The 26,156-nt window shown below is 46.3% G+C and overlaps 1 protein-coding gene across 4 annotated transcripts in view; it reads right to left on the bottom strand.

Annotated features, from left to right (window-relative positions):
* LOC106568184 (bone morphogenetic protein receptor type-1B) overlaps nucleotides 1-26,156 on the bottom strand; it is a 188,931-nt gene that overhangs the window by 18,749 nt on the left and 144,026 nt on the right. For all 4 annotated transcript variants that reach the window (XM_014138295.3, XM_082960463.1, XM_082960464.1 and 1 more), the window contains one exon: nucleotides 13,795-14,076. In XM_014138295.3, coding sequence (XP_013993770.1) covers nucleotides 13,795-13,882 — 88 coding nt within the window. In that variant the 5' untranslated portion in view covers nucleotides 13,883-14,076. The remainder of the gene's footprint in view (nucleotides 1-13,794; nucleotides 14,077-26,156) is intronic.

Below are 26,156 nucleotides of genomic sequence, written 5' to 3'. Positions count from 1 at the left end.
ACTTCTTACTGTATTACACACTGACAAACACACACACCAACACTTCTCACAGTATTACACACTGACAAAACCACATACCAACACTTCTTACTGTATTACACACTGACAAACACACACACCAACACTTCTCACAGTATTACACACTGACAAACACACACACCAACACTTCTCAACGTATTACACACTGACAAACACACATACCAACAATTCTTACTGTATTACACACTGACAAACACACATACCAACACTTACTGTATTACACACTGACAAACACACACACCAACACTTCTCACAGTATTACACACTGACAAACACACACACCAACACGTCTCACAGTATTACACACTGACAAACACACACACCAACACTTCTCACTGTATTACACACTGACAAACACACATACCAACACTTCTTACAGTATTACACACTGACAAACACACATACCAACACTTCTCACAGTATTACACACTGACAAACACACACACCAACACTTCTCACAGTATTACACACTGACAAACACACACACCAACACTTCTCACTGTATTACACACTGACAAACACACATACCAACACTTCTTACAGTATTACACACTGACGAACACACATACCAACACTTCTCACAGTATTACACACTGACAAACACACATAACAACACTTCTCACAGTATTACACACTGACAAACACACACACCAACACTTCTCACAGTATTACACACTGACAAACACACATACCAACACTTCTCACAGTATTTCACACTGACAAACACACATAACAACACTTCTCACAGTATTACACACTGACAAACACACACACCAACACTTCTTACTGTATTACACACTGACAAACACACACACACCAACACTTCTCACAGTATTTCACACTGACAAACACACATAACAACACTTCTCACAGTATTACACACTGACAAACACACACACCAACACTTCTTACTGTATTACACACTGACAAACACACACACCAACACTTCTTACTGTATTACACACTGACAAACACACATACCAACACTTCTTACTGTATTACACACTGACAAACACACACACACCAACACGTCTTACTGTATTACACACTGACAAACACACACACCAACACGTCTTACTGTATTACACAAATACACACTGACAAACACACACACCAACACTTCTTACTGTATTACACACTGAAAAACACAAATACCAACACTTCTTACTGTATTACACACACACACACACACACACACACACACACACACACACACACACACACACACACACACACACACACACACACACACACACACACAGACACACACACACACACACACTTTTTACTGTATTACACACTGACAAACACACACACCAACACTTCTTACAGTATTACACACTGACAAACACACATACCAACACTTCTTACAGTATTACACACTAACAAACACACATACCAACACTTCTCACTGTATTACACACTGACAAACACACATTCCAACACTTCTCACAGTATTACACACTGACAAACACACATACCAACACTTCTCACTGTATTACACACTGACAAACACACACACCAACACTTCTTACTGTATTACACACTGACAAACACACACACACCAACACTTCTTACTGTATTACACACTGACAAACACACATACCAACACTTCTTACAGTATTACACACTGACAAACACACATACCAACACTTCTCACAGTATTACACACTGACAAACACACATACCAACACTTCCTACTGTATTACACACTGACAAACACACACACAAACACTTCTCACAGTATTACACACTGACAAACACACATACCAACACTTCTCACTGTATTACACACTGACAAACACACACACCAACACTTCTTACTGTATTACACACATACACACTGACAAACACACACACCAACACTTATTACTGTATTACACACTGACAAACACACACACACACCAACACTTCTTACTGTATTACACACTGACAAACACACACACCAACACGTCTTACTGTATTACACACATACACACTGACAAACACACACCCCAACACTTCTTACTGTATTACACACTGACAAACACACATACCAACACTTCTTACTGTATTACACACTGACAAACACACACACCAACACGTCTTACTGTATTACACACATACACACTGACAAACACACACCCCAACACTTCTTACTGTATTACACACTGACAAACACACATACCAACACTTCTTACTGTATTACACACTGACAAACACAAATACCAACACTTCTTACTGTATTACACACACACACACACACACACACACACACACACACACACACACACACACACACACACACACACACACACACACACACACACACACACACACACTTCTTACTGTATTACACACTGACAAACACACACACCAACACTTCTTACAGTATTACACACTGACAAACAAGCATACCAACACTTCTTACAGTATTACACACTGACAAACACACATACCAACACTTCTCACTGTATTACACACTGACAAACACACACACCAACACTTCTCACAGTATTACACACTGACAAACACACATACCAACACTTCTTACTGTATTACACACTGACGAACACACACAAACCAACACTTCTTACTGTATTACACACTGACAAACACACACACCAACACTTCTTACTGTATTACACACACACACACACACACACACACACACACACACACACACACACACACACACAGACACGTCTTACTGTATTACACACATACACACTGACAAACACACATACCAACACTTCTTACTGTATTACACACTGACAAACACAAATACCAACACTTCTTACTGTATTACACACACACACAGACACACACACACACACACACACACACACACAGACACACACACACACACACACACACACACACACACACACACACACACACACACACACACACACACAGACACGTCTTACTGTATTACACACATACACACTGACAAACACACATACCAACACTTCTTACTGTATTACACACTGACAAACACAAATACCAACACTTCTTACTGTATTACACACACACACAGACACACACACACACACACACACACACACACACACACACACACACACACACACACACACACACACACACACACACACACACACACACACACACACACACACACACACACACACACACACACTTCTTACTGTATTAGACACTGACAAACACACACACCAACAATTCTTACTGTATTACACACGGACAAACACACAAACACTTCTTACTGTATTACACACTGACAAACACACACACCAACACTTCTTACTGTATTACACACTGACAAACACACACACCAACACTTCTTACTGTATTACACACTGACAAACACACACACCAACACTTCTTACTGTATTACACACTGACAAACACACACACACCAACACTTCTTACTGTATTACACACATACACACTGACAAACACACACCAACACTTCTTACTGTATTACACACTGACAAACACACACACACCAACACGTCTTACTGTATTACACACTGACAAACACACACACCAACACGTCTTACTGTATTACACACATACACACTGACAAACACACACCCCAACACTTCTTACTGTATTACACACTGACAAACACACATACCAACACTTCTTACTGTATTACACACTGACACACACAAATACCAACACTTCTTACTGTATTACACACACACACACACACACACACACACACACACACACACACACACACACACACACACACACACACACACACACACACACACACACACACACACACACACTTCTTACTGTATTACACACTGACAAACACACACACCAACACTTCTTACAGTATTACACACTGACAAACACACATACCAACACTTCTTACAGTATTACACACTGACAAACACACATACCAACACTTCTCACTGTATTACACACTGACAAACACACACACCAACACTTCTCACAGTATTACACACTGACAAACACACATACTAACACTTCTTACTGTATTATACACTGACAAACACACACACACCAACACTTCTTACTGTATTACACACTGACAAACACACACACCAACACTTCTTACTGTATTACACACACACACACACACAGACACGTCTTACTGTATTACACACATACACACTGACAAACACACATACCAACACTTCTTACTGTATTACACACTGACAAACACAAATACCAACACTTCTTACTGTATTACACACAGACACAGACACACACACACACACACACACACACACACACACACACACACACACACACACACACACACACACACTTCTTACTGTATTACACACTGACAAACACACACACCAACAATTCTTACTGTATTACACACATACACACGGACAAACACACAAACACTTCTTACTGTATTACACACTGACAAACACACACACCAACACTTCTTACTGTATTACACACTGACAAACACACACACCAACACTTCTTACTGTATTACACACTGACAAACACACACACCAACACTTCTTACTGTATTACACACTGACAAACACACACACCAACACTTCTTACTGTATTACACACTGACAAACACATGAACACATACACATTTTTACTAGCAAATTAACATTTTTAGTGGGTGTACCAGGCTAGCTCAAACCTACAACTCTCTGTTAGACGGTGTATGGTGGTAACAAGCATTTAGAAGTTAATACAAGAAGTTAATAAGGCTCAGGTAGTCCTTTCATTAAAGTTAACTCAACAGGAGTGAGATGTTATTTGATCTTAGGGTCCGACAGTCTGAAGACTAACTGTGAGGAAGAGAGAGAAAGAGTGTGAAAGTGAACCAGACGGAGAGAGAGAGAGAAACAGAGATAGAGCAAAAGAGAGAGAGGAGAAATACAGAGAGAAAGAGAAAGAAAAAGAGGGAAAACCAACAAAGACAGAGAGAGAGAGAGAGAGAGAGAGAGAGAGAGAGAGAGAGAGAGAGAGAGAGAGAGAGAGAGACAGAGAGAGAGAGAGAGACAGAGAGAGAGAGAGAGCAGAGAGAGCGAGAGAGGAGAGAGAGAGAGAGAGAGAGAGAGACAGAGAGAGAGAGAGAGACGAGAGAGAGAGAGAGAGAGAGAGAGAGAGAGAGAGAGAGAGACAGAGAGAGAGAGAGAGAGAGAGAGAGAGAGAGAGAGACAGAGAGAGAGAGAGAGACAGAGAGAGAGAGAGAGACAGAGAGAGAGAGAGAGAGACAGAGAGAGAGAGAGAGAGAGAGAGAGAGAGAGAGAGCGAGAGAGAGAAGAGAGAGACGAGAGAGAGAGAGAGAGAGAGAGAGAGAGAGAGCGAGAGAGAAGAGAGAGAGAGAGAGAGAGAGAGAAGAGAGGAGAGAGAGAGAGAGCGAGAGAGAGAGAGTCGAGAGAGAACCTATGTGAAGAGACCGAAGAGAACGGAGGAGTGTACGATTTTGGTGGTGAGAAGAGGAGGAGTGAGAGAGGGAGCCGAGAGAGAAAGAGAGAGTCAGAGAAAGACATAAGTTCCTCCAGGTGGTGCCAGAGTAAATCACCTCCTCAAAGGAGCCATCTTCCCAGAACTCCCTCTTACCCTCGCCCTCTGACCCTATGGGGGTCACCAACGCACCGCCGAGCTGCCACCCTGTCATACATCCTACATCATCCCCCATCCCTAACCCTTCAATACCCTCCACCCTCCCCCCCCCCCCCTCTAACCCACTTTAACCCCTATAGGCTTCAAAGGATCCTGACACACACACACACACACACACACACACACACACACACACACACACACACACACACACACACACACACACACACACACACACACACACACACACACACACACACACACACACACACACACACACACACAGGTCCAATGGTATGACAGGCAAATCAAACCCTTCCCTTGTTTCAATCATCCATCCTCCACCGTGACTGGTCAGGTCGACCCCAACCTTCTCCTCAGAGTGAGGCTCTGTTTCCCCCTGCCTGATACCCATCCACACCATGGGCCCTCACCAATCTGTTCTGTGTTTGGTGGGCCTGATCAGGGCCTGACTAGAGAGGTGTTATCCTGGGATAGAGGGGCTAGGGGTGCACCCTGGGGCTCCTGCCACCTTCCACCTGTGGAACTAATGCCCCAGCATATTTACTGGGCGCACATCAAGGGAGCCCCTCCGACTCGTGCCCCTAGACACACACTGTGTCCCCCCTGAAACCTCTTACCCCCCATCCCCTCTTCACCGGCCCAGGCCTACCACTCACACCAAGCACTAACTGTCAGGACTTAATGGATGAAAACCTTCCACATGTCTAGAGAGAGGAGAACCACACTCTCAATATGCAGACTAAAACTTCTGTCACCAGCAGGGCACATTGCATGTACAGTTGAAGTCGGAAGTTTACATTGCCAAATACATTTAAACTCAGTTTTTCACAATTCCTGACATTTAATCCTAGTAAAAATTCCCTGTCGTAGGTCAGTTAGAATCACCACTTTAATTTAAGAATGTGAAATGTCAGAATAATAGTAGAGAAAATAATTTATTTCAGCTTTTATTTCTTTCATCACATTACCAGTGGGTCAGAAGTTTACATACACTCAATTAGTATTTGGTAGCATTGCCTTTAAATTGTTTAACTTGAGTCAAACGTTGCGGGTAGTCTTCCATAACCTTCCCACAATAAGTTGGGAGAATTTTGGCCCATTCCTCCTGACAGAGCTAGTGTAACTGAGTCAGGTTTGTAGGCCTCCTTGCTCGTGCACGCTTTTTCAGTTCTGCCCACAAATGTTCTCCAGGATTGAGGTCAGGGCTTTGTGATGGCCACTCCAATACCTTGAATTTATTGTCCTTAAGCCGTTTTGCCACAACTTTGGAAGTATGCTTGAGGTCATTGTCCATTTGGAAGACCCATTTACGAACAAGCTTCCTGACTCATTTCTTGAGATGTTTGCTTCAATATATCCATATCATTTTCCCACCTCATGATGCCATCTATTTTGTGAAGTGCAGCAGTCCCTCCTGCAGCAAAGCACTCCCACAACATGATGCTGCCACCCCCGTGCTTCACGGTTGGAATGGTGTTCTTCGGCTTGCAAGGCTCCCCCTTTTTCCTCCAAACATAACGATGGTCATTATGGCCAAACAGTTCAATTTTTGTTTCATCAGATCAGAGGACATTTCTCCAAAAAGTACGATCTTTGTCCCGATGTGCAAAACCGAAGTCTGGCTTTTTTATGGCGGTTTTGGAGCAGTGGCTTCTTCCTTGCTGAGCGGCCTTTCAGGTTATGTCGATATATAACTTGTTTTACTGTGGATATAGATACTTTTGTACCTGTTTCCTCCAGCATCTTCACAAGGTCCTTTGCTGTTGTTCTGGGATTGATTTGCACTTTTCGCACCAAAGTACGTTCATCTCTTGGAGACAGAACGCGTCTCCTTCCTGAACGGTATGACGGCTGCGTGGTCCCATGGTGTTTATACTTGCGTACTACTGTTTGTACAGATGAACGTGGTACCTTCAGGCGTTTGGAAATTGCTCCCAAGGATGAACCAGACTTGTGGAGGTCTACAATTTGTTTGCTGAGGTCTTGGCTAATTTCTTTTGATTTTCCCATGATGTCAAGCAAAGAGGCACTGAGTTTGAAGGTAGGCCTTGAAATACATCCACAGGTACACCTCCAATGGTCTCAAAGGATGTCAATTAGCCTATCAGAAGCTTCTAAAGCCATGACATCATTTTCTGGAATTTTCCAAGCTGTTTAAAGGCACAGTCAACTTAGTGTATGCAAACTTCTGACCCACTGGAATTGTGATACAGTGAATTATAAGTTTAATAATCTGTCTGTAAACAATTGTTGGAAAAATGACTTGTGTCATGCACAAAGTAGATGTCCTAACCGACTTGCCAAAACTATAGTTTGTGAACAAGAAATTTGTGGAGTGATTGAAAAACGAGTTTTAATGACTCCAACCTAAGTGTAAACTTCCGACTTCAACTGTGCGTGTGAAGCCATCTCAGGGATGTTTTTCATTTCCCATTCAAAACAAAACTGGAAAACAGGCCGCTTATCACACAGAACACCTGTAGCCAGAGGCCAGGAGACTCTCTCTCTCTCGCTGTTGTGAACAGAATCAAGGACATTTCATTGGTATGCGCGCACACACACACAAACTAATTTACCTGGGCCGTGTGATTAATCCAATGAGTAGTGATTGCCAGTAAAGCTCTATCTGATAAGAGGAGCTTGTGGCACGGAGGACAGCTGGTCAACAAAGCCCCATCCTGTGTCTCGGTTACCCAGTGACGTGTCACTGTACCAGTAATCATGTTAACAGCCACCGCAGAAGCAGGCTACAGTATATCTGGCTAATCCTGAATACCTGGGTCGGAACAGAACTGATTGGATTCCTGTGGTGCCAGTCAGATATCGTTCAGCCATTGCCCAAACCAGATCAGTCTATCATCTCTAGATGGAATGAAAGAACAATTGCAAACCAACGCTGAAAGTGAAATAGAAAGTCATGTGGAGAATTGAACGTTTGTGAGTCGACAGTAGTGAAAGGGAGGTTTCTCTGACAGATAAGGAAGGAACTAAATGTGTGATAGAAAGTAGTGTGTCGGGTTGCCTGATTTAAACTGAGCACAACACAGAGGAGCTGAGAGGATCCAGCCGCCTCCCTGGTCCGTCTCCTGTTCAGTAAAGAGCCAAGCCTCAGCCTAGACTGCAGCCACTGCCGTCTGTCTTTCTTCCAACACCATGTTTAGACACAGAGAGCACCATGGACCCACTAACTCCTCTACAGCCCTGTGCCAAATCTCTATCACACACACGCACACACACCGACAGGCATACACACACACGCATACACACAGACAGGCATACACACACACACGCTGTGTGTGATGTGTGTGTCTTTGTGAGCGCAAGGTTACAGCCATCAGCTTAACACAGAACATCTCACTAAAATTTTATTTGGTTTGTATAAATCTCTCCAATATCAGAGATATCTGAAGAGACCATACCGTCACAGATCATTTTGTGAATTTTGTGAATTAGGGATAGCTAATAATGCCAACCAAAGTGGCTGCACGTCTTTCATCGAAGGTTCTTTCCTTCCTTTTTCTCTCTCTGGATCTCACACATTCTATCCCTCTGTCCCACACTCTCAACCCTCATGTTCTCTCTATCCTAAGCCCACTGCTCTCAAGGGTGTCCGTTACATACACTAGAAAGTGATCAAGACAAGAACCCTACAGTCACCCAAACATACCCCCCCACCTAATTCTTCCTCTGAAACCACAGGTGCAGTGCTAAGCCTCCATAGAGCCAAACTTCGTTCACCCCTACACACACTGCCCTCTGTGGTTCCCAGTCTCATGCAGTCCCACTGCTGGAGCAGAACATCTGTACTGGGATCAGGTTTTGCTTGGGGAACATGAGCCACATCCTGACTGGAAGAAGGCTGGGATGGACCTACTGCTGCTGTTGCTGCTGCTGGGCCTCAGACCATAGAACCGTAGCCCTAACGCTGCTGGGCTTCTGTACCCTGCTCTAGCCTCCACGGAACTTACAGTAGGTCTACTACTTTCAATCACTGATCCCACAATTTGACTTTACCTAAACGGAATAGGCACAAAGAAAATGCCATCCTATAATGCCAAAGCAATTACACTGAAATAGCATCTATGTAGGAAATGTGTTTTCAACAAATAGTTCATTTTCAGCTGTGTCTTTGTACTGTTGAAAAACTAAAAGTGATAGAGCGACATGTTTCCATGGTGTGATCCTCTCAGGCAGTAGAGTACGGAAGCTGGGATCTGGGATAGGGAGAGGGTGAGCTGACCTTGTTTACATTGCTGAGTCTAGTAGACGATAAAGCCAGTCGTTTTCCACTGCTTGTGGCCTTACGGCGTCTCCACATGTTACATCCTATGTCATGTTTATCTAAAATGGATATCATTCTGAAATGGATATCATTCTGAAATGGCATCATACTGGGTCTTTCGCTGGCTGGCGTTCACTCCTGTCCTGCATGGCAGCAAGACTCAAGGACTATCAGCAGCCATGTCACACATACTGTCTACTACAGAACAAAATAGGCCTACATTCAATGGGTAGTAGAACAGTGATTTGTGTAAGTTGAAACACCACACTATAAGGTGTAGGGTCTATTCTGAAAATATTATTCTTTGGGAACTTTACATCAGCCTAAATAACAGGTGGCAAATTAACCACGGTGTGAAGATTTATGAGTTACCTCCCATGTGTGCTAATTTAGAGAACCATGACTGATCTGTCCCAGCAGTACTGGGAAGAGGGCAGAGAGAGGGATGAGGGGGAGAGGGCTGAGGGGGAGGGGGCTGAGGGAGAGAGGGCTGGGAGAGAGAGGGCTGAGGGGGAGAGGCTGAGGGAGAGAGGGCTGGGAGAGAGGGCTGAGGGAGAGAGGGCTGAGGGAGAGAGGGCTAAGAGTGAGAGGGTTGAGAGAGAAAGGGTTGAGAGAGAAAGGGTTGAGAGAGAGGGCTGAGGGTAGAGGGAGAGAGGGCTGAGGGGGAGAGGGCTGAGAGAGAGAGGGCTGAGGGGGAGAGGGCTGAGGGGGAGAGGGCTGAGAGAGAGAGGGCTGAGGGGGAGATGGCTGAGGGGGAGAGGGCTGAGGGGGAGAGGGCTGAGAGAGAGAGGGCTGAGGGGGAGAGGGCTGAGAGAGGACTGGGTTAAGGGGAGAGGGCTGAAAGGGGAGAGGGCTGAGAGAGGAGAGGGTTGAGAGAAGGAGGGCTAGAAGAGAGAGAACAGATTGGGACAGACAGTCAGACAGTCTCTGTCTCTCTGACCGACCAGACACAAGTCTTCATTCACTGCGCCCACTAAAACAGCAGTTTGGGTTGGTAGGCTGAGCTTTAAACATGAGTGGGAAACGAGAAGCAGCTGGTCTCCTGTCCTCCCAGCTCGGCCTGCTTGTCTGTCTGTCTGTCTGTCTGTCTGTCTGTCTGTCTGTCTGTCTGTCTGTCTGTCTGTCTGTCTGTCTGTCTGTCTGTCTGTCTGTCTGTCTGTCTGTCTGTCTGTCTGTCTGTCTGTCTGTCTGTCTGTCGCTGTGTGTGTGTGTGTGTGTGTGTGTGTGTGTGTGTGTGTGTGTGTGTGTGTGTGTGTGTGTGTGTGTGTGTGTGTGTGTGTGTGTGTGTGTGTGTGTGTGTGTGTGTGTGACAGAGAGAGAGTTCTGTGCTTCATGGTAGAACTGATGCCCACACGATCCACAAAGGTGTGTCTGTGTGAGTGACTGCTATTTTCATTACCTTACATCAGACAGAGACAGAGACAGACAGACAGAGGGTTGAAATAGTCCATTGTCCTTACTCCTGACCTATGCGACCTAAGTCAAGTGATATACTTTGTAGATGGCTCCATTGACCGAAGTCTCCCACACTGATCATCAGTCAAGTATTTGGAGACAAACTGTTAAAGCTGCCACCAACTGAGCACTACAGCCATTTCTGTTAGCTTTTAAGCCTAGCCTTGGTACTTTATAAACAATGTAGCCACCAAGTCTCAGCACTTTATCAGCCCACAGTGCATATCAAAACCAGAAGCATAGCAGGACCATTCTCTCTACGCCAGACAATCTTGAACATTCCAAGGTGTTTAGTGGCTTACAGTATGTGCCATTCAAGGCCATCAATGCATCTGATTATTCTCTGGTTGTTTATATGATGTTCTGTCTGCAATGCACAATAAATAGTGTATTTCTCCTCCTGGACCCACATTGATGTATAACTATAAAATAATAGTGCTATAACATGGAATGGGTCGGCTGATTACCCATAATCACCACATTGGGAGTAGCTCATTACCAGCCACATAGCATCTGGAAGGAGCACAACAAATGATGCTCAATTTTATCACAGGTATGTTTTATATGCGGGTAAATCTTGTTACAGTAAACCCAGAGAGAGGGCAGAGATTTTACAGACAGTGATTCATTAACCCCTTCTTACAGGCAATCATTTCAAAAACAAACTCAATGAAACTTGACAGTCACAGCTATTTTAGATTTGCAAGGGTGAGGTGTGTGAGTGGGGTGTGTGTGAGTGTGTGTACAGGGCATTCGGAAAGTATTCAGACCCCTTCACTTTTTCCACATTTTGTTAAGTTACAGCCTTATTCTAAAATGGATTAAAATGTTTTTTTCCCTCATCAATCTACACACAATACCTCATAATGGAAAAGCAAAAACAGTTTTTTAGACATTTTTGCAAATGTATTAAAAATAAAAAACTGAAATATAACATGTACATTAGTATTCAGACCCTTTACTCAGTACTTTGTTGAAGCACCTTTGGCAGCGATTACAGCCTCGGGTCTTCTTGGGTATGACGGTACATGCTTGGCACACCTGTATTTGGGGAGTTTCTCCCATTCTTCTCTGCAGATTCTCTCAAGCGCTGCCAAGCTTGTAGCATCATACCCAAGACGACTCAAGGCTGTAATCGCTGCCAAAGGTGCTTCCATTTTAGAATAAGGCTGTAATACAACAAAATGTGGAAAAAGTCAAGGGGTCTGAATACTTTCCGAATACACTGCATGTGTACCTTTTGGTTTTAAAGCTTGACACCCAACTGTGTTCTTAACAAATGTGTGACGACTGAGCAATTCTGCACAGGTCAAACCTGTCTCAAAGTCCAACACCATACCACACCATACCACACCACACCATACCACACCATACACCACACCATACACCACCATACCACACCATACCACACCATACCACACCATACACCACACCATACACCACACCATACCACACCATACACCACACCATACCACACCATACCACACCATACATCACCATACCACACCATACACCACACCATAGCACACCATACACCACACCATATACAGGAGGACAACAGAAGTTTTATAGGCTAAACAATACAAAACCTTCCCATTCAAAAGACACCAGCTATAGTATAACAGAAGCTTATGCATATGTAAACTAGGTTTGCTCAAAATGATTGACACTTGTTGCTCTGTACAAACAAATGCAAATATCCATGATTAACTCCACATAATCAATCTCTTTCTCTCAGTTGAGAGCCTTTGAAACAGGAGCGATGACAAAGAGCGTAATCTTCCCCAGCCGAACCTCCAGCCGTGGATCCCCTGCAGTCCATCACAAAGCTTTCAGTGGCATTCATTTAAAATGACAACTGGCTGTCCATCTTAAAACAATTCAAAACATGAAAGGGAGGGGGGGGGGGGGGGGGCAGATGACTGCTAATGCTCACATGCTAGACCCGGTGGAGATCATAATAGCTTTGCCCCTTCATAAATACCGCTGGGCAAAAAATAGACCCACAGCCAACCTCCCAGTGGGTCTGTGCACCTCCTCACCCCAACAATACACAAAGTAAACCTGCCTGCAGTTTGGGAAAACATGCCTTCGTTCAATAAATCAAAGTGACTAACACTGCAGTACTCTACCACTAGGTTAGGTAACATCACAAATAGAGGACAAGTTATTAATAACCCAACTAGATTAATAGACTTGCATTCAATATGTCAGTTATCAAACTATATAACCACCAATCAGTTACAGTACCAAAAACAAATGAATATAGACCATGCTGAAGTTTGTTATAAGTTAGCACAGACACAGACAGACAGACAGACAGACAGACAGACAGACAGACAGACAGACAGACAGACAGACAGACAGACAGACAGACAGACAGACAGACAGACAGACAGAGTCCTGCAGTTACAGAGATGCAGTAGATAGTCCCGTATTGGGCTACTCACCATCAGTCCCGGGGCTCAGTGAAGCCAGTCCAGTCACCAGCAGTACAGTCCTCCAGGCCCATCCCCACGGCAACCACACAGCCACCATCCTACTGTTCTGTACCACCGCACGCACAATCCCTGAGACACTAGCTGGCAACACAGCCCGCCACTACGCAGAGAGGATGTGTGTGTGTGACTCTACGTGAGTGAGTGCCAGTCCCCCTCTGTCTCTTCTGCGATCTCAGGAACTCCCCACAACACACTGCCACCCTGCAGCCTCCAGCGCTATGCACTGACAGCCTGGGAGAGAGAGGACGAGAGAGAGAGCGGGGGGAGAGGAGGAGGAGGAGGAGGAGGAGGAGGAGGGAGTTACTCAGTTGCTCTCTGTCACAGCATTGTTTGACCAGCCTTTTCTCTGAACACCTCGTGGGGAGAACAACAGAGGTACAGCTAAGCCTCCCTGGACCCCACCACACACACACATACGCAAACACACATGCATGCAAACACACACACATAAATACGCACTGGCACACATACACTCATGTTCAAAAAGTAGGACATTGGCAGGGGGGCAAAAGAGGGCAGCGAGGGGAAAAGTGGAGCTAAAGTTGGGTTGAATGGGGTCTGTGAAAGGGCATATATAAAACCAGTTTGACCTCTGAAGACAGAGACACTGAGAGGGTGACAGCATGGAGGATGAGAGGGAAAGTAAGAATGTTTCTCATAGATTCAAGGCAATGTGTTTTTGTTACTTCTTCCAATGGAAAGAAGTTTCTTTGGAAGGAGAGAAGTTTCTGTGTGTGACAGCTCATCTCAGACCAGTTACAGAGCAGTATGCAAAGTGTGAAGCAAACACACACGGCCTGACACACACACGCGTACACACTGACATTAGCCCTTCACAGGTCATGTGATAATCACCCACACCTCCGGGCAGCAATACACCCCCTCTCTCTCACCAAACACACACACACACACACACACACACACACACACACACACACACACACACACAAATTCACACACAAATTCCACCAGGCAGCACAATACTTTCTGTGGGTTATAACCTTAAAAGGATTAGCCTAACTATTACCAATATTATATCAAGTTTGCTGGAGTGCCCCTAAAAACAGTTCTCTGTGGTGTGATGGTGCAACAGGGCCAAATAACATACGATGTCATTCTATGCCGTGATTTTGTGGAGGGTATGTGTTTAACAACGAGAGATAAAACAAATCTGTGGTCCAAATGGTGGGGTGAGCGGTAGGTAGCCAAATAAAGACAATAACAGCTGCCATATTGTCCTGATGGCAGTGAAGAATGTGGTTAGAGGAAAAACAACCATGGAAAACCAACCAAATGGGCTGCTCTTCTCCTGCACCTGTTATGTCTCCATAAGGACCTCCGTGAACAGCAGCCTGAATCCACTTCTCTCCCAGCCAGGAAAGGGGCTTCTCTTCCAGCCAGGATAGGGGGCTTCTCTCCCAGCCAGGATAGGAGGCTTCTCTCCCAGCCAGGATAGGGGCTTCTCTCCCAGCCAGGATAGGGGGCTTCTCCCCCAGCCAGGATAGGGGGCTTCTCTCCCAGCCTGGATAGGGGGCTTCTCTCCCAGCCTGGATAGGGGGCTTCTCTCCCAGCCTGGATAGGGGGCTTCTCTCCTAGCCTGGATAGGGGGCTTCTCTCCCAGCCTGGATAAGGGGTTTCTCTCCCAGCCAGGATAGGGGGTTTCTCTCCCAGCCAGGATAGGGGGTTTCTCTCCCAGCCAGGATAGTGGGCTTCTCACCTAGCCTGGATAGGGGGCTTCTCTCCCAGCCTGGATAGGAGGCTTCTCTCCCAGCCTGGATAGGGGGCTTCTCTCCCAGACAGGATAGGAGGCTTCTCTCCCAGACAGGATAGGAGGCTTCTCTCCCAGCCAGGATAGGGGCTTCTCTCCCAGCCAGGATAGGGGGCTTCTCCCCCAGCCAGGATAGGGGGCTTCTCTCCCAGCCAGGATAGGGTGCTTCTCTCCCAGCCTGGATAGGGGGCTTCTCTCCCAGCCTGGATAGGGGGCTTCTCTCCTAGCCTGGATAGGGGGCTTCTCTCCCAGCCTGGATAAGGGGTTTCTCTCCCAGCCTGGATAAGGGGTTTCTCTCCCAGCCAGGATAGGGGGTTTCTCTCCCAGCCAGGATAGTGGGCTTCTCACCTAGCCTGGATAGGGGGCTTCTCTCCCAGCCAGGATAGTGGGCTTCTCACCCAGCCTGGATAGGGGGCTTCTCTCCCAGCCAGGATAGGGGACAGGACAGGGGGTCAGTAGACAAGGGCTGTAGTCTGGAACTCTTTCCCTGCAAGGCTGTATGTCTATCTGTCACTCCTGATTTGCGCCGCGCTCTGGATTAAATGTGATAAGTCTGCCTTTCCTGGAGCACGAGTGCATGAGTAGGGATGTGAACGGGTCAGCGCACCTCACACACCCCCTCTGAGCTGCATCAAACGCCCAGCGTGGTGTCCCCCTGCCCTGATCAAGCAACCGCGAAGAACCAGGGAGATGTGAGGGGGTTTGGGGGGTAAGGGGCGCAGCAGGTGGGGGTGGTTGGTGGGGGTCTGGTCGGGGCAAATAAAGGAGTTTTGGAAGTAGCGGCGGGCTGGTGGGCTGGCTGGGGTTTTGAGATGTTAAATTAACCCTTTCTATCCTGACCACTTTCACTATTGCTTTGATTCCTCTGCTGAGCTCCAAACCGCAGATCCACTTTACAAGTCTTGTTACATATAGCTAGCCGTCTGTTGGTTAGGTTTCTTAAGAAGAACAATCTGTCAGCACCTTGACAGCTTCATGTAACTACACTGTTATTAGCTGTTGCTCTCCAACCAAACCCTGATCAGAGAAACAGGAGTATTTGCTTGGACATGCAAAGCACCTGCATACAACAGCTTGACTCATTTGACTGGTACTTGGTGTCATTGTTAGTCATCACTACCACCCACAAATATGTCCTTTGAGAACAGTTGTAAAAACAAATATTAGTAGTAATGTGGCATGAAAATATGACTAGCTTCTCAAAATTCAAAAAGGTAAACTTTGAGACAAAACACCTTTTATCGTACTGCAAGAGAAATGGTGAAGAATAACCTCAGAAACCTCACCACTAAGCCATGGCAACAAAAAGCCGTGACAACAACCCAGATGATTAAATTACAATGGGCCAGCGAAGGAATGCGTGTCATGAGCAATGTTCCGCCGACGGCCACACTGACCCCGGGCTCCGTGAGACGGCCACACTGACCCCGGGCTCCGTGAGACGGCCACACTGACCCCGGGCTCCGTGAGACGGCCACACTGACCCCGGGCTCCGTGAGACGGCCACACTGACCCCGGGCTCCGTGAGACGGCCACACTGACCCCGGGCTCCGTGAGACGGCCACACTGACCCCGGGCTCCGTGAGACGGCCACACTGACCCCGGGCTCCGTGAGACGGCCATACTGACCCCGGGCTCCGTGAGAAATGGGGGGGGGGGGGGGGGGGGGGGGATTTGCCCGAGGCCTCAGAAAAATCGGGGGATTTTCAGCAGCTCAGTGGTTAAACCTGCTGCTGTCACAGAATCTTGGGCTGAATTTTGACCGGTTATTACCGTGGCAACACAGCTGCCTGGAGCAGGGAGCCCAATCAGGGTGCAGGGATGGAGAGGACTGTGACATCATGTTTATCCCAAAGCCAGACAGTGAGACGTACCTCCTTTTGTGGAGCGCTCATCATCCTCATTTCACATGAAGAACACTGAGATCTTGTTAAATACACCCAGCTCCCATCTCCCTCTCTCCCATCAGGCTCCTGGTTTTTCTATAGAGCCAAGTTTGTGGGATAAGTTTGTTAGAAAACAAACCAATGCTGTTAAAATGTTTTTTATAAAACGTATCCACCTGCTTTGGCAGTTTGAAACGATACCAGTTTCAGAAGCAGCATTGTTAGTGTATGACGCAGCACTCTCTAAATCATTATGTGGATCCCATATATAAATGATATCCCATTTTAAATGTGACCCTCCCCCCCCTTCTCTCCAGTCCACAGCTCTCCTCTCCTGCAGAGTCTCATCCAGAGAGAGAAGAAAGAACCTTATGAATATGCAAGATCCACACAATGGAACAGCTCAGAGATTATTCTCCGATTCAAGCTTTGAAGTTCAAAAGAATGCTGAGTGAGAAGAAAGAAAATACAAACTTTATTGAAGGACAGTTAAAGACTGTCACAGCAAGGCTATCTCTCTCTGTGAGGGAGCTGCTGAAAGCACTCAGTCACAATCATTTATATTGCTGCAGATGATAATGGATAAGACTCCTCCGCAAACCCATTTCACAAGATAAATATAGCTGGCCTTAATTCTGAGATTCTGTATTCACCAGTTATGAAATAAAAAAACGATTGAGTTGAGAACACAAAGGGAACGAGAAACAAGGTCTTAGTATACAGAAGGACAGAACCGTTTTTCCAGTTGTCATTTCTGAAAATAAAACTGAATGCCACCAACTTCAAATGCAATTAGGGCTGACCCCATTTAGTCGACTGGTCGATTGTTGATAGGCTGTTAGTCGACCAACATTTCTTTAGACCAGCAGCAGTCCCCCTCCCCCCCAAATCACTCTAAGACATGTGCTACTGAAATTGTATATGGTTATATTACGTAGGAACAATGGTGCAACACTAATAAAAATATGATTATTTTATAACAGATGCGTTTTCTCCCGTGATGGATAGCGGTCTCTCTCCACAGTTCTGAAACACATCAGTGCGCTGCTGAATTGGCGCCTTCTCATAGACCATGTTGCTACAGTAAGTTAACCAGGATATTGGTGTAGAGAACAACGCTGTGGAGACAGCAGCGGAGTTAGAAGATGAGAAAACAGCCATTGTGTAACGGATCTTCTTAGAGAAGTGGAGGAGTCAGGCGCAGGACACAGGGATGAAGGTAAACCAAAACCTGTTTACTAAAATTATTAAATCCATCTTCTCTTAAAAATACATAGTCTGGAGAAAACACCTCCAACTACACTAAACGGACAAACAATCACCGACAAGACAAACAGGAAATGCAGAGGTTTAAATAATGAACATAATTAGGGAAACTCAAAACAGGTGTACACAATAAAGACAAAACCAAACGAACAGTGAAACATCGATCGGTGGCAACTAGTAAGCCGGTGACGTCAACCGCCGAACGCCGCCCGAACAAGGAGAGGGGTCGACTTCGGCGGGAGTCCTGACAGTACCCCCCCCGACGCGCGGCTCCAGCAGCGCGCCGACACCGGCCTCGGGGACGACCCGGAGGACGGGGAGCAGGGCGATCCGGACGGAAGCGATGAAAATCCTGGATTAACGATGGATCCAGGATGTCTTCCGCCGGTACCCAGCTTCGCTCCTCTGGGCCATACCCCTCCCACTCCACGAGGTACTAAAGGCCCTCCGCCCGACGTCTGGAGTCCATAATGGGTTAATATGATAATCAGGGGGAACTTGTAACCTATAACAAACCTTGTTCAATCTCCTCAGGACTTTAAATGGCCCCACAAACCGCGGACCCAGCTTCCGGCAGGGCAGGTGAAGGGGCAGGTTTCGGGTCGAGAGCCAGACCCGATCCCCCGGTGCATAAACCGGGGCCTCACTGCGGTGGCTGTCGGCACTTGCCTTTTGCCGCCTGATGGCTCGTTGCAGACGTACATGGGCAGCGTTCCATGTCTCCTCCGAGTGCCGAAACCATTCATCCACCGCAGGAGCCTCGATCTGGCTCTGATGCCATGGTGCCAGGACCGGCTGATACCCTAGCACACACTGAAAAGGGGTAAGGTTAGTGGAAGAGTGGCGTAAGGAATTTTGGGCCATCTCCGCCCAAGGGATAAATGATGCCCACTCTCCCGGCCGGTCCTGGCAATAGGACCGCAGAAACCTACCCACCTCTTGGTTGACTCTTTCCACCTGCCCATTACTCTCGGGGTGGAACCCTGAGGTAAGACTGACCAAGACCCCCAGGCGTTCCATAAACGCCCTCCAGACTCTAGACGTAAATTGGGGACCCCGATCAGAGACTATATCCTCAGGCACCCCGTAGTGCCGGAATACATGGGTAAATAGGGCCTCCGCAGTCTGTAGGGCCGTAGGGAGACCGGGCAAAGGAAGGAGACGGCAGGACTTAGAAAACCGATCCACAACGACCAGGATCGTGGTGTTCCCCCGTGACGGGGGAAGATCCGTCACGAAATCCACCGATAAGTGTGACCACGGTCGTTGCGGAACGGGAAGGGGTTGTAATTTCCCTCTGGGCAGATGTCTAGGTGCCTTGCACTGTGCGCATACCGAACAGGAGGAGACATAAACCCTCACGTCCTTGGCTAATAAGGGCCACCAGTACTTCCCCGTCAGGCAGCGCACCGTCCGACCTATACCAGGATGACCAGAGGAGGGTGATGTGTGGGCCCAACAGATCAAACGATCGCGAACATCAAACGGCACGTACATGCGCCCAACGGGACACTGGGAGGGAGTGGGTTCTGCACGTGACGCCCGTTCGATGTCCGCGTCCACCTCCCATACCACCGGTGCCACCAGGCATGAGGCTGGAATTATGGAAGTGGGCTCTGTGGACCGCTCCTCTGTATCATACAGCCAGGACAGTGCGTCTGCCTTGACGTTCTGGGAACCTGGTTTATAAGAAAGAGTGAAAGAAAAGCGTGTGAAAAACATAGCCCACCTAGCCTGGCGAGGGTTCAGTCTCCTCGCTGCCCGAATATACTCCAGATTTCGGTGGTCAGTCCAAATGAGGAAAGGGTGTCTAGCCCCCTCAAGCCAATGTCTCCACGCTTTCAGAGCCCCGACAACAGCTAACAACTCCCTATCCCCCACGTCATAGTTTCGCTCCGCCGGGCTGAGCTTCTTCGAAAAGAAAGCACAGGGGCGGAGTTTTGGTGGGTTACCCGAGCGCTGAGATAGCACAGCCCCTATTCCAGCTTCGGATGCATCCACCTCAACTATGAATGCTAAGGAGGGATCAGGATGCGCCAGCACTGGAGCCGTGGTAAACAGAGTCTTCAGGTTACCAAAAGCTCTGTCCGCCTCAGCCGACCACCGCAACCGCAATGGTCCCCCCTTCAGTAAGGAGGTAATGGGAGCCGCCACCTGGCCAAAGCCCCGGATAAACCTCCGGTAGTAGTTGGCAAACCCTAAAAACCGCTGCACCTCCTTTACCGTGGTTGGAGTCGGCCAATTACGCACGGCTGAAATGCGGTCAGTCTCCATCTCCACCCCTGACGCGGACAAACGGTACCCAAGGAAGGAGACGGACTGTTGAAAGAACAGACATTTCTCCGCCTTGACGTAAAGGTCATGCTCCAACAGTCGACCAAGCACCGTACGCACAAGGGACACATGCTCAGCGCGGGTGGTGGAGTATATGAGAATATCATCTATATACACCACTACACCCCGCCCGTGCAGGTCCCTGAAGATCTCATCCACAAATGATTGGAAGACGGATGGAGCATTCATTAACCCATACGGCATGACGAGGTACTCATAGTGCCCAGATGTAGTGCTAAATGCCGTCTTCCACTCATCCCCTCCCCTGATACGCACCAGATTGTACGCACTCCTGAGGTCCAATTTTGTGAAGAAGCGTGACCCGAGCGTAAACCTCCATCCTTCTTCTTCACAAAAAAGAAGCTCGAGGAGACAGGTGAAATGGGGGGCCGAATGTATCCCTGTCCCAGAGATTCAGCGACATATGTTTCCATAGCCGCCGTCTCCTCCTGTGACAGAGGATACACGTGACTCCTGGGAAGTGCAGCACCCTCCAGGAGATTTATCGCACAATCCCCCGGTCGATGGGGTGGTAATTGAGTCGCCTTCCTTTTACAGAAAGCGATTGCCAAATCGGCATATTCGGGGGGAATGTGCATGGTGGAAACCTGGTTTGGACTTTCCACCGTAGTGGCACCTAAGGAAACACCTAAACACCTCCCTGAACACTGACAGGACCATCCCTTGAGAACCCTCTGTTGCCACGAAATAGGATCATGAGAAGCCAACCAGGGAAGCCCCAATACAACGGGAAACACAGTTGCGTCAATCAGAAAGAGACTAATACTCTCTTCATGACTCTCCTGCGTCACCATAGCAATGGGAACTGTGACCTTCCTAATCAGCCCAGACCCCAAAGGACGACTATCTAGGGCATGTATAGGGAAGGGAACATCAACGGGAACAATAGGAATCCCTAATCTATTGGCCAAAGACCGATCTATAAAGTTCCCAGCTGCGCCTGAATCTACTAGCGCCTTATGCTGGGAATGCGGGGAAAACCCCGGAAATCTTATAGACAACCACATGTGAGCAACAGGGGGGTCTGGGTGAGTCGTGTGCCTACTCACCTGAGATGAACCACCAGTGTTCCGCCTACCACCTCGACGACCTGGAAAACCTCCCCAGCACCGACCAGCAGTGTGTCCTCTGCGGTCACCTCTGGTGCATCGAACGGTTTCCCCTCCGGTCTCCCTAGTACCAGCCCCGCCCAACTCCATTGGTGTTGGGTCTAAGGGACTGGAGGATGGAACCAACGGACCCCGATCCGGACGTCCGCGGGAGGCCAGCAGGTTATCCAGCTGGATAGATAAGTCCATCAGCTGGTCCAGGTGGAGGGTGGTGTCCCTGCAGGCTAGCTCCCTACGAACGTCCTCTCGCAAACCACACCTGTAGTGATCGATCAGGGCCCGCTCATTACATCCTGCACCAGCCGCTAGAGTTCTAAAATCCAGTGCGAACTCCCGAGCGCTCCTCATCTCCTGCTTTAAATGGAACAAGCGCTCTCCCGCCGCTTTTCCTTCTGGTGGATGATCAAACACAGCCCGAAAGCGGCGGGAGAAATCCTCGTAGTTTTCCCGAGTCGGATCTTCCACCTCACAGATGGCGTTGGCCCACTCTAGGGCTTTACCAGTCAAACAGGAGATGAGGGCGCTCACTCTCTCGCGTCCCGAGGGCGGCGGCCGGACAGCTGCCAGGTAGAGCTCCAGCTGGAGTAGGAACCCCTGACACCCGGCAGCTGCTCCGTCATACGCTCCCGGGAGCGAGAGCCGAATCCCACCGGATCCAGACGGCGGTTGGATAGGATCCAGAGGTGTACCGGGCGGTGGTGTGGCTGGGTCGACGGGACATCCTTTCCTCTCCAATCTCTCCATGGTCAGCAGCACGCAATCCATGGCAGTCATTAGATCCTGGATCATATTCGCCTGCTGCTTAACGCGCTCCTCTATATGACTAGGAGAACTGGCTGCTCCTGCTGACTCCATTTGTGGTCGGTGATTCTGTAACGGATCTTCTTAGAGAAGTGGAGGAGTCAGGCGCAGGACACAGGGATGAAGGTAAACCAAAACGTGTTTACTAAAATTATTAAATCCATCTTCTCTTAAAACCTGTTGGGGCTCGGGGGCAGTATTGAGACATTTTGAAAAAAATATGTGCCCATTTTTAACTGCCTCCTACACCAACTCAGAAGCTAGGATATGCATATTATTAACACATTCGGATAGAAAACACTCTGAATTTTCTAAAACAGTTTGAATGGTGTCTGTAAGTATAACAAAACTCATATTGCAGGCAAAAACCTGTGAAAAATAGATCCCAAAAAATTTGAATTTTGTGACTGTACTATTTAGTGTCATTGTTTTATAGATACCATAGTGAGAAAGGATTCATTTCGCAACACCTACGGCTTCCACTAGATGTCAAAGATCTTTATAAAGTTGTTTGAAGCGTCTATGATAAACAGAGAGCAAATTAGAATCCAAGGAAGTTGACATGTCATCACTTCATTTTTTTCCGCCTGCGCATAAATCTGAGAAACGTGAGTTTGTCATCATTTTTTATCTAGACATAGGATAGGTTGTGTGAAAATATTACTGATGTTTAACGTTAAAAATGGACCAAAAGATTAATGCTAAACAACATTTGACATGTTTGAACGAACATAAATAGATTATTTACTAGGTTTTTTTAGCTTTTCAGCGTGATTTTACCAGCCCCCCGCCACGTTTTGGGGGAGCATAAGGCAGGCTAGAGACTTTGGTGTTATTTGGACATAAATTATGAACTTTGTCAAAAGAAACCACATTTGTTCCGGACCTGGAATGCCTTCCGGACCTGGGATCCTGCCTTCTGATGGAGATAATCAAAGGTAAGGGGGTATTTACAATGTTATTATCGATTTTAGATGATGCTAACTGTATAGCATAGCCTGTTGTTCTTAGCATAGCACCCCGTTTATTGCAAAATGTGATTTCCCAGTAAAGTTATTTTGAGATCTGGCCATTCGGTAGCAATTACGAGATGATAATATATTATTCTTTGAATGACAATATTATAATTTACCAATGTTTTCGAATAGTAATTTTGTTATGTTCACCGGAAGCATTTCAGAGAAGAAAAAAATCTGAATTTCACGCTACTGTAAAATGCTGTTTTTGGATATAAATATGAACTTGATGGAACAAAAAATGCATGTATTGTATAACATAATGTCCTAGGAGTGTCATCTGATGGAGATTGACAAAAGTTAGTGCATAATTCAAGCTGGTTTCTGCTTTTGGTGACGCCTGACCTTGAATTGAAAATGGATGTTTGTACTTTTGTGGCTATGTACTCTCCTAACATAATCTAACTTTATGCTTTTGCCGTAAAGCCTCTTTGAAAATCGAACAATGTGGTTAGATTAAGGAGATGTTTATCATTTAAATTGTGTAAAATAGTTGATTGTTTGAGAAATTGAAATTATTAGATTTTTGATGTTTTGAATTTCCAGCCTTGTTAGCAATCCCGGCTCGGGGTTCATTGCTAACCTGTAGCCCCAACAGGTTAAAAATACATAGTCTGGAGAAAACACCTCCAACTACACTAAACGGACAAACAATCACCGACAAGACAAACAGGAAATGCAGAGGTTTAAATAATGAACATAATTAGGGAAACTCAAAACAAGTGTACACAATAAAGACAAAACCAAACGAACAGTGAAACATCGATCGGTGGCAACTAGTAAGCCGGTGACGTCGACCGCCGAACGCCGCCCGAACAAGGAGAGGGGCCGACTTCGGCGGGAGTCGTGACACATTGCCTTAATTGGCTAAGAAAAGTGAGGAGAGGAAACCCCAACTTAATTAGGTCTATAATCAACAGCCTAACTATTAAATGTGCCTGGCTTTATAAATCATCCATATACTGTATATCTACAGAAATAAGACAGACCCTGCCTCTGTCGCCTGTTTGAGTGTTTGTTTAATAGCCTACTGATTCCATGAGCACCAAGCCTTCTGTGAGCGCCAACCACAACATGTTGGATAAACAACTTTACACATTCGGCTGTTTTTAATAAAGGCTTTATATATATTTTTCAAAATTAGAACAGCCTCTCTGGTATTATTTATAATTGATTTAGTGTTGTTTACACGGTTCCAAACTGTCCAAAAGTGATATTTATAATAACCCTCCTTTTTCTTGACCTCCTTATTGTTATTATTGCTATTATTGTTATGATCATCATTATTATAATAATAAGTCATGTCATTATCATTAGTAGGCTTAGTATAGCATCCTTGTATAACCACCATCGAGCTGTAGGCTAAGAGCATTCTGTTTCGTCTTAACTTACTTAGGCCTATATTTCAATACTTCTATACGCTACAGTATCAATCATTCATTATACGAGTCATTCAAGCATTTTAGATTTAAAATAAAATAACAAAGCAACCCTTGAATAATTATCGTAAACAATAAATAAACCGTTCCATTTTGGAAATTGCATTCACGAATGAATGCGACTGGTTTTAGTATTTGCTGTAATAAAGGCGTTACAAAAACACCTTACAACATACTCTCTGGTACGCTTATCATTTATTTTAGTGTTGTTTACATTGTTCCAAACGGTCAGAAAAATGATATTGTAATCTAACGGCACATGTTTGGGACATAATATGACCGCAGTGCTTGCTCCTTACCTTCTGTTTCTTGATCTCCAGTATTTTCCACAACTAGTCAAATTTATTCCACACACCGGGGTGGCAGGTATCCTAGTGGTTAGAGTGTTGAGCCAGTAACCGAAAGGTTGCTAGATCGAATCCTCGAGCTGACAAGGTAAAAATCTGGCGTTCTGTCCCTGAATAAGGCAGTTAACACACTGTTCCTAGGCCGTCATTGACAATAAGAATTTGTTCTTAACTGACTTGCCTAGTTAATTAAAGGTTCAATAAAAAAAGAATCTGACTTCCACTTTACCTTCTGAGCAATGCTGGTGATGAGTATAGCTGCTGTTAACTGAATGCTGGTGATGAGTATAGCTGCTGTTAACTAAATGCTGGTGATGAGTATAG

The sequence above is a fragment of the Salmo salar genome, chromosome 13, assembly GCF_965601325.2.
Source record: "Salmo salar chromosome 13, fSalSal1, whole genome shotgun sequence".
Lineage (NCBI taxonomy): Eukaryota > Metazoa > Chordata > Actinopteri > Salmoniformes > Salmonidae > Salmo > Salmo salar.
Note: the sequence above shows the minus strand (reverse complement) of the source record. Positions and strands in the feature narration are given on the sequence as shown.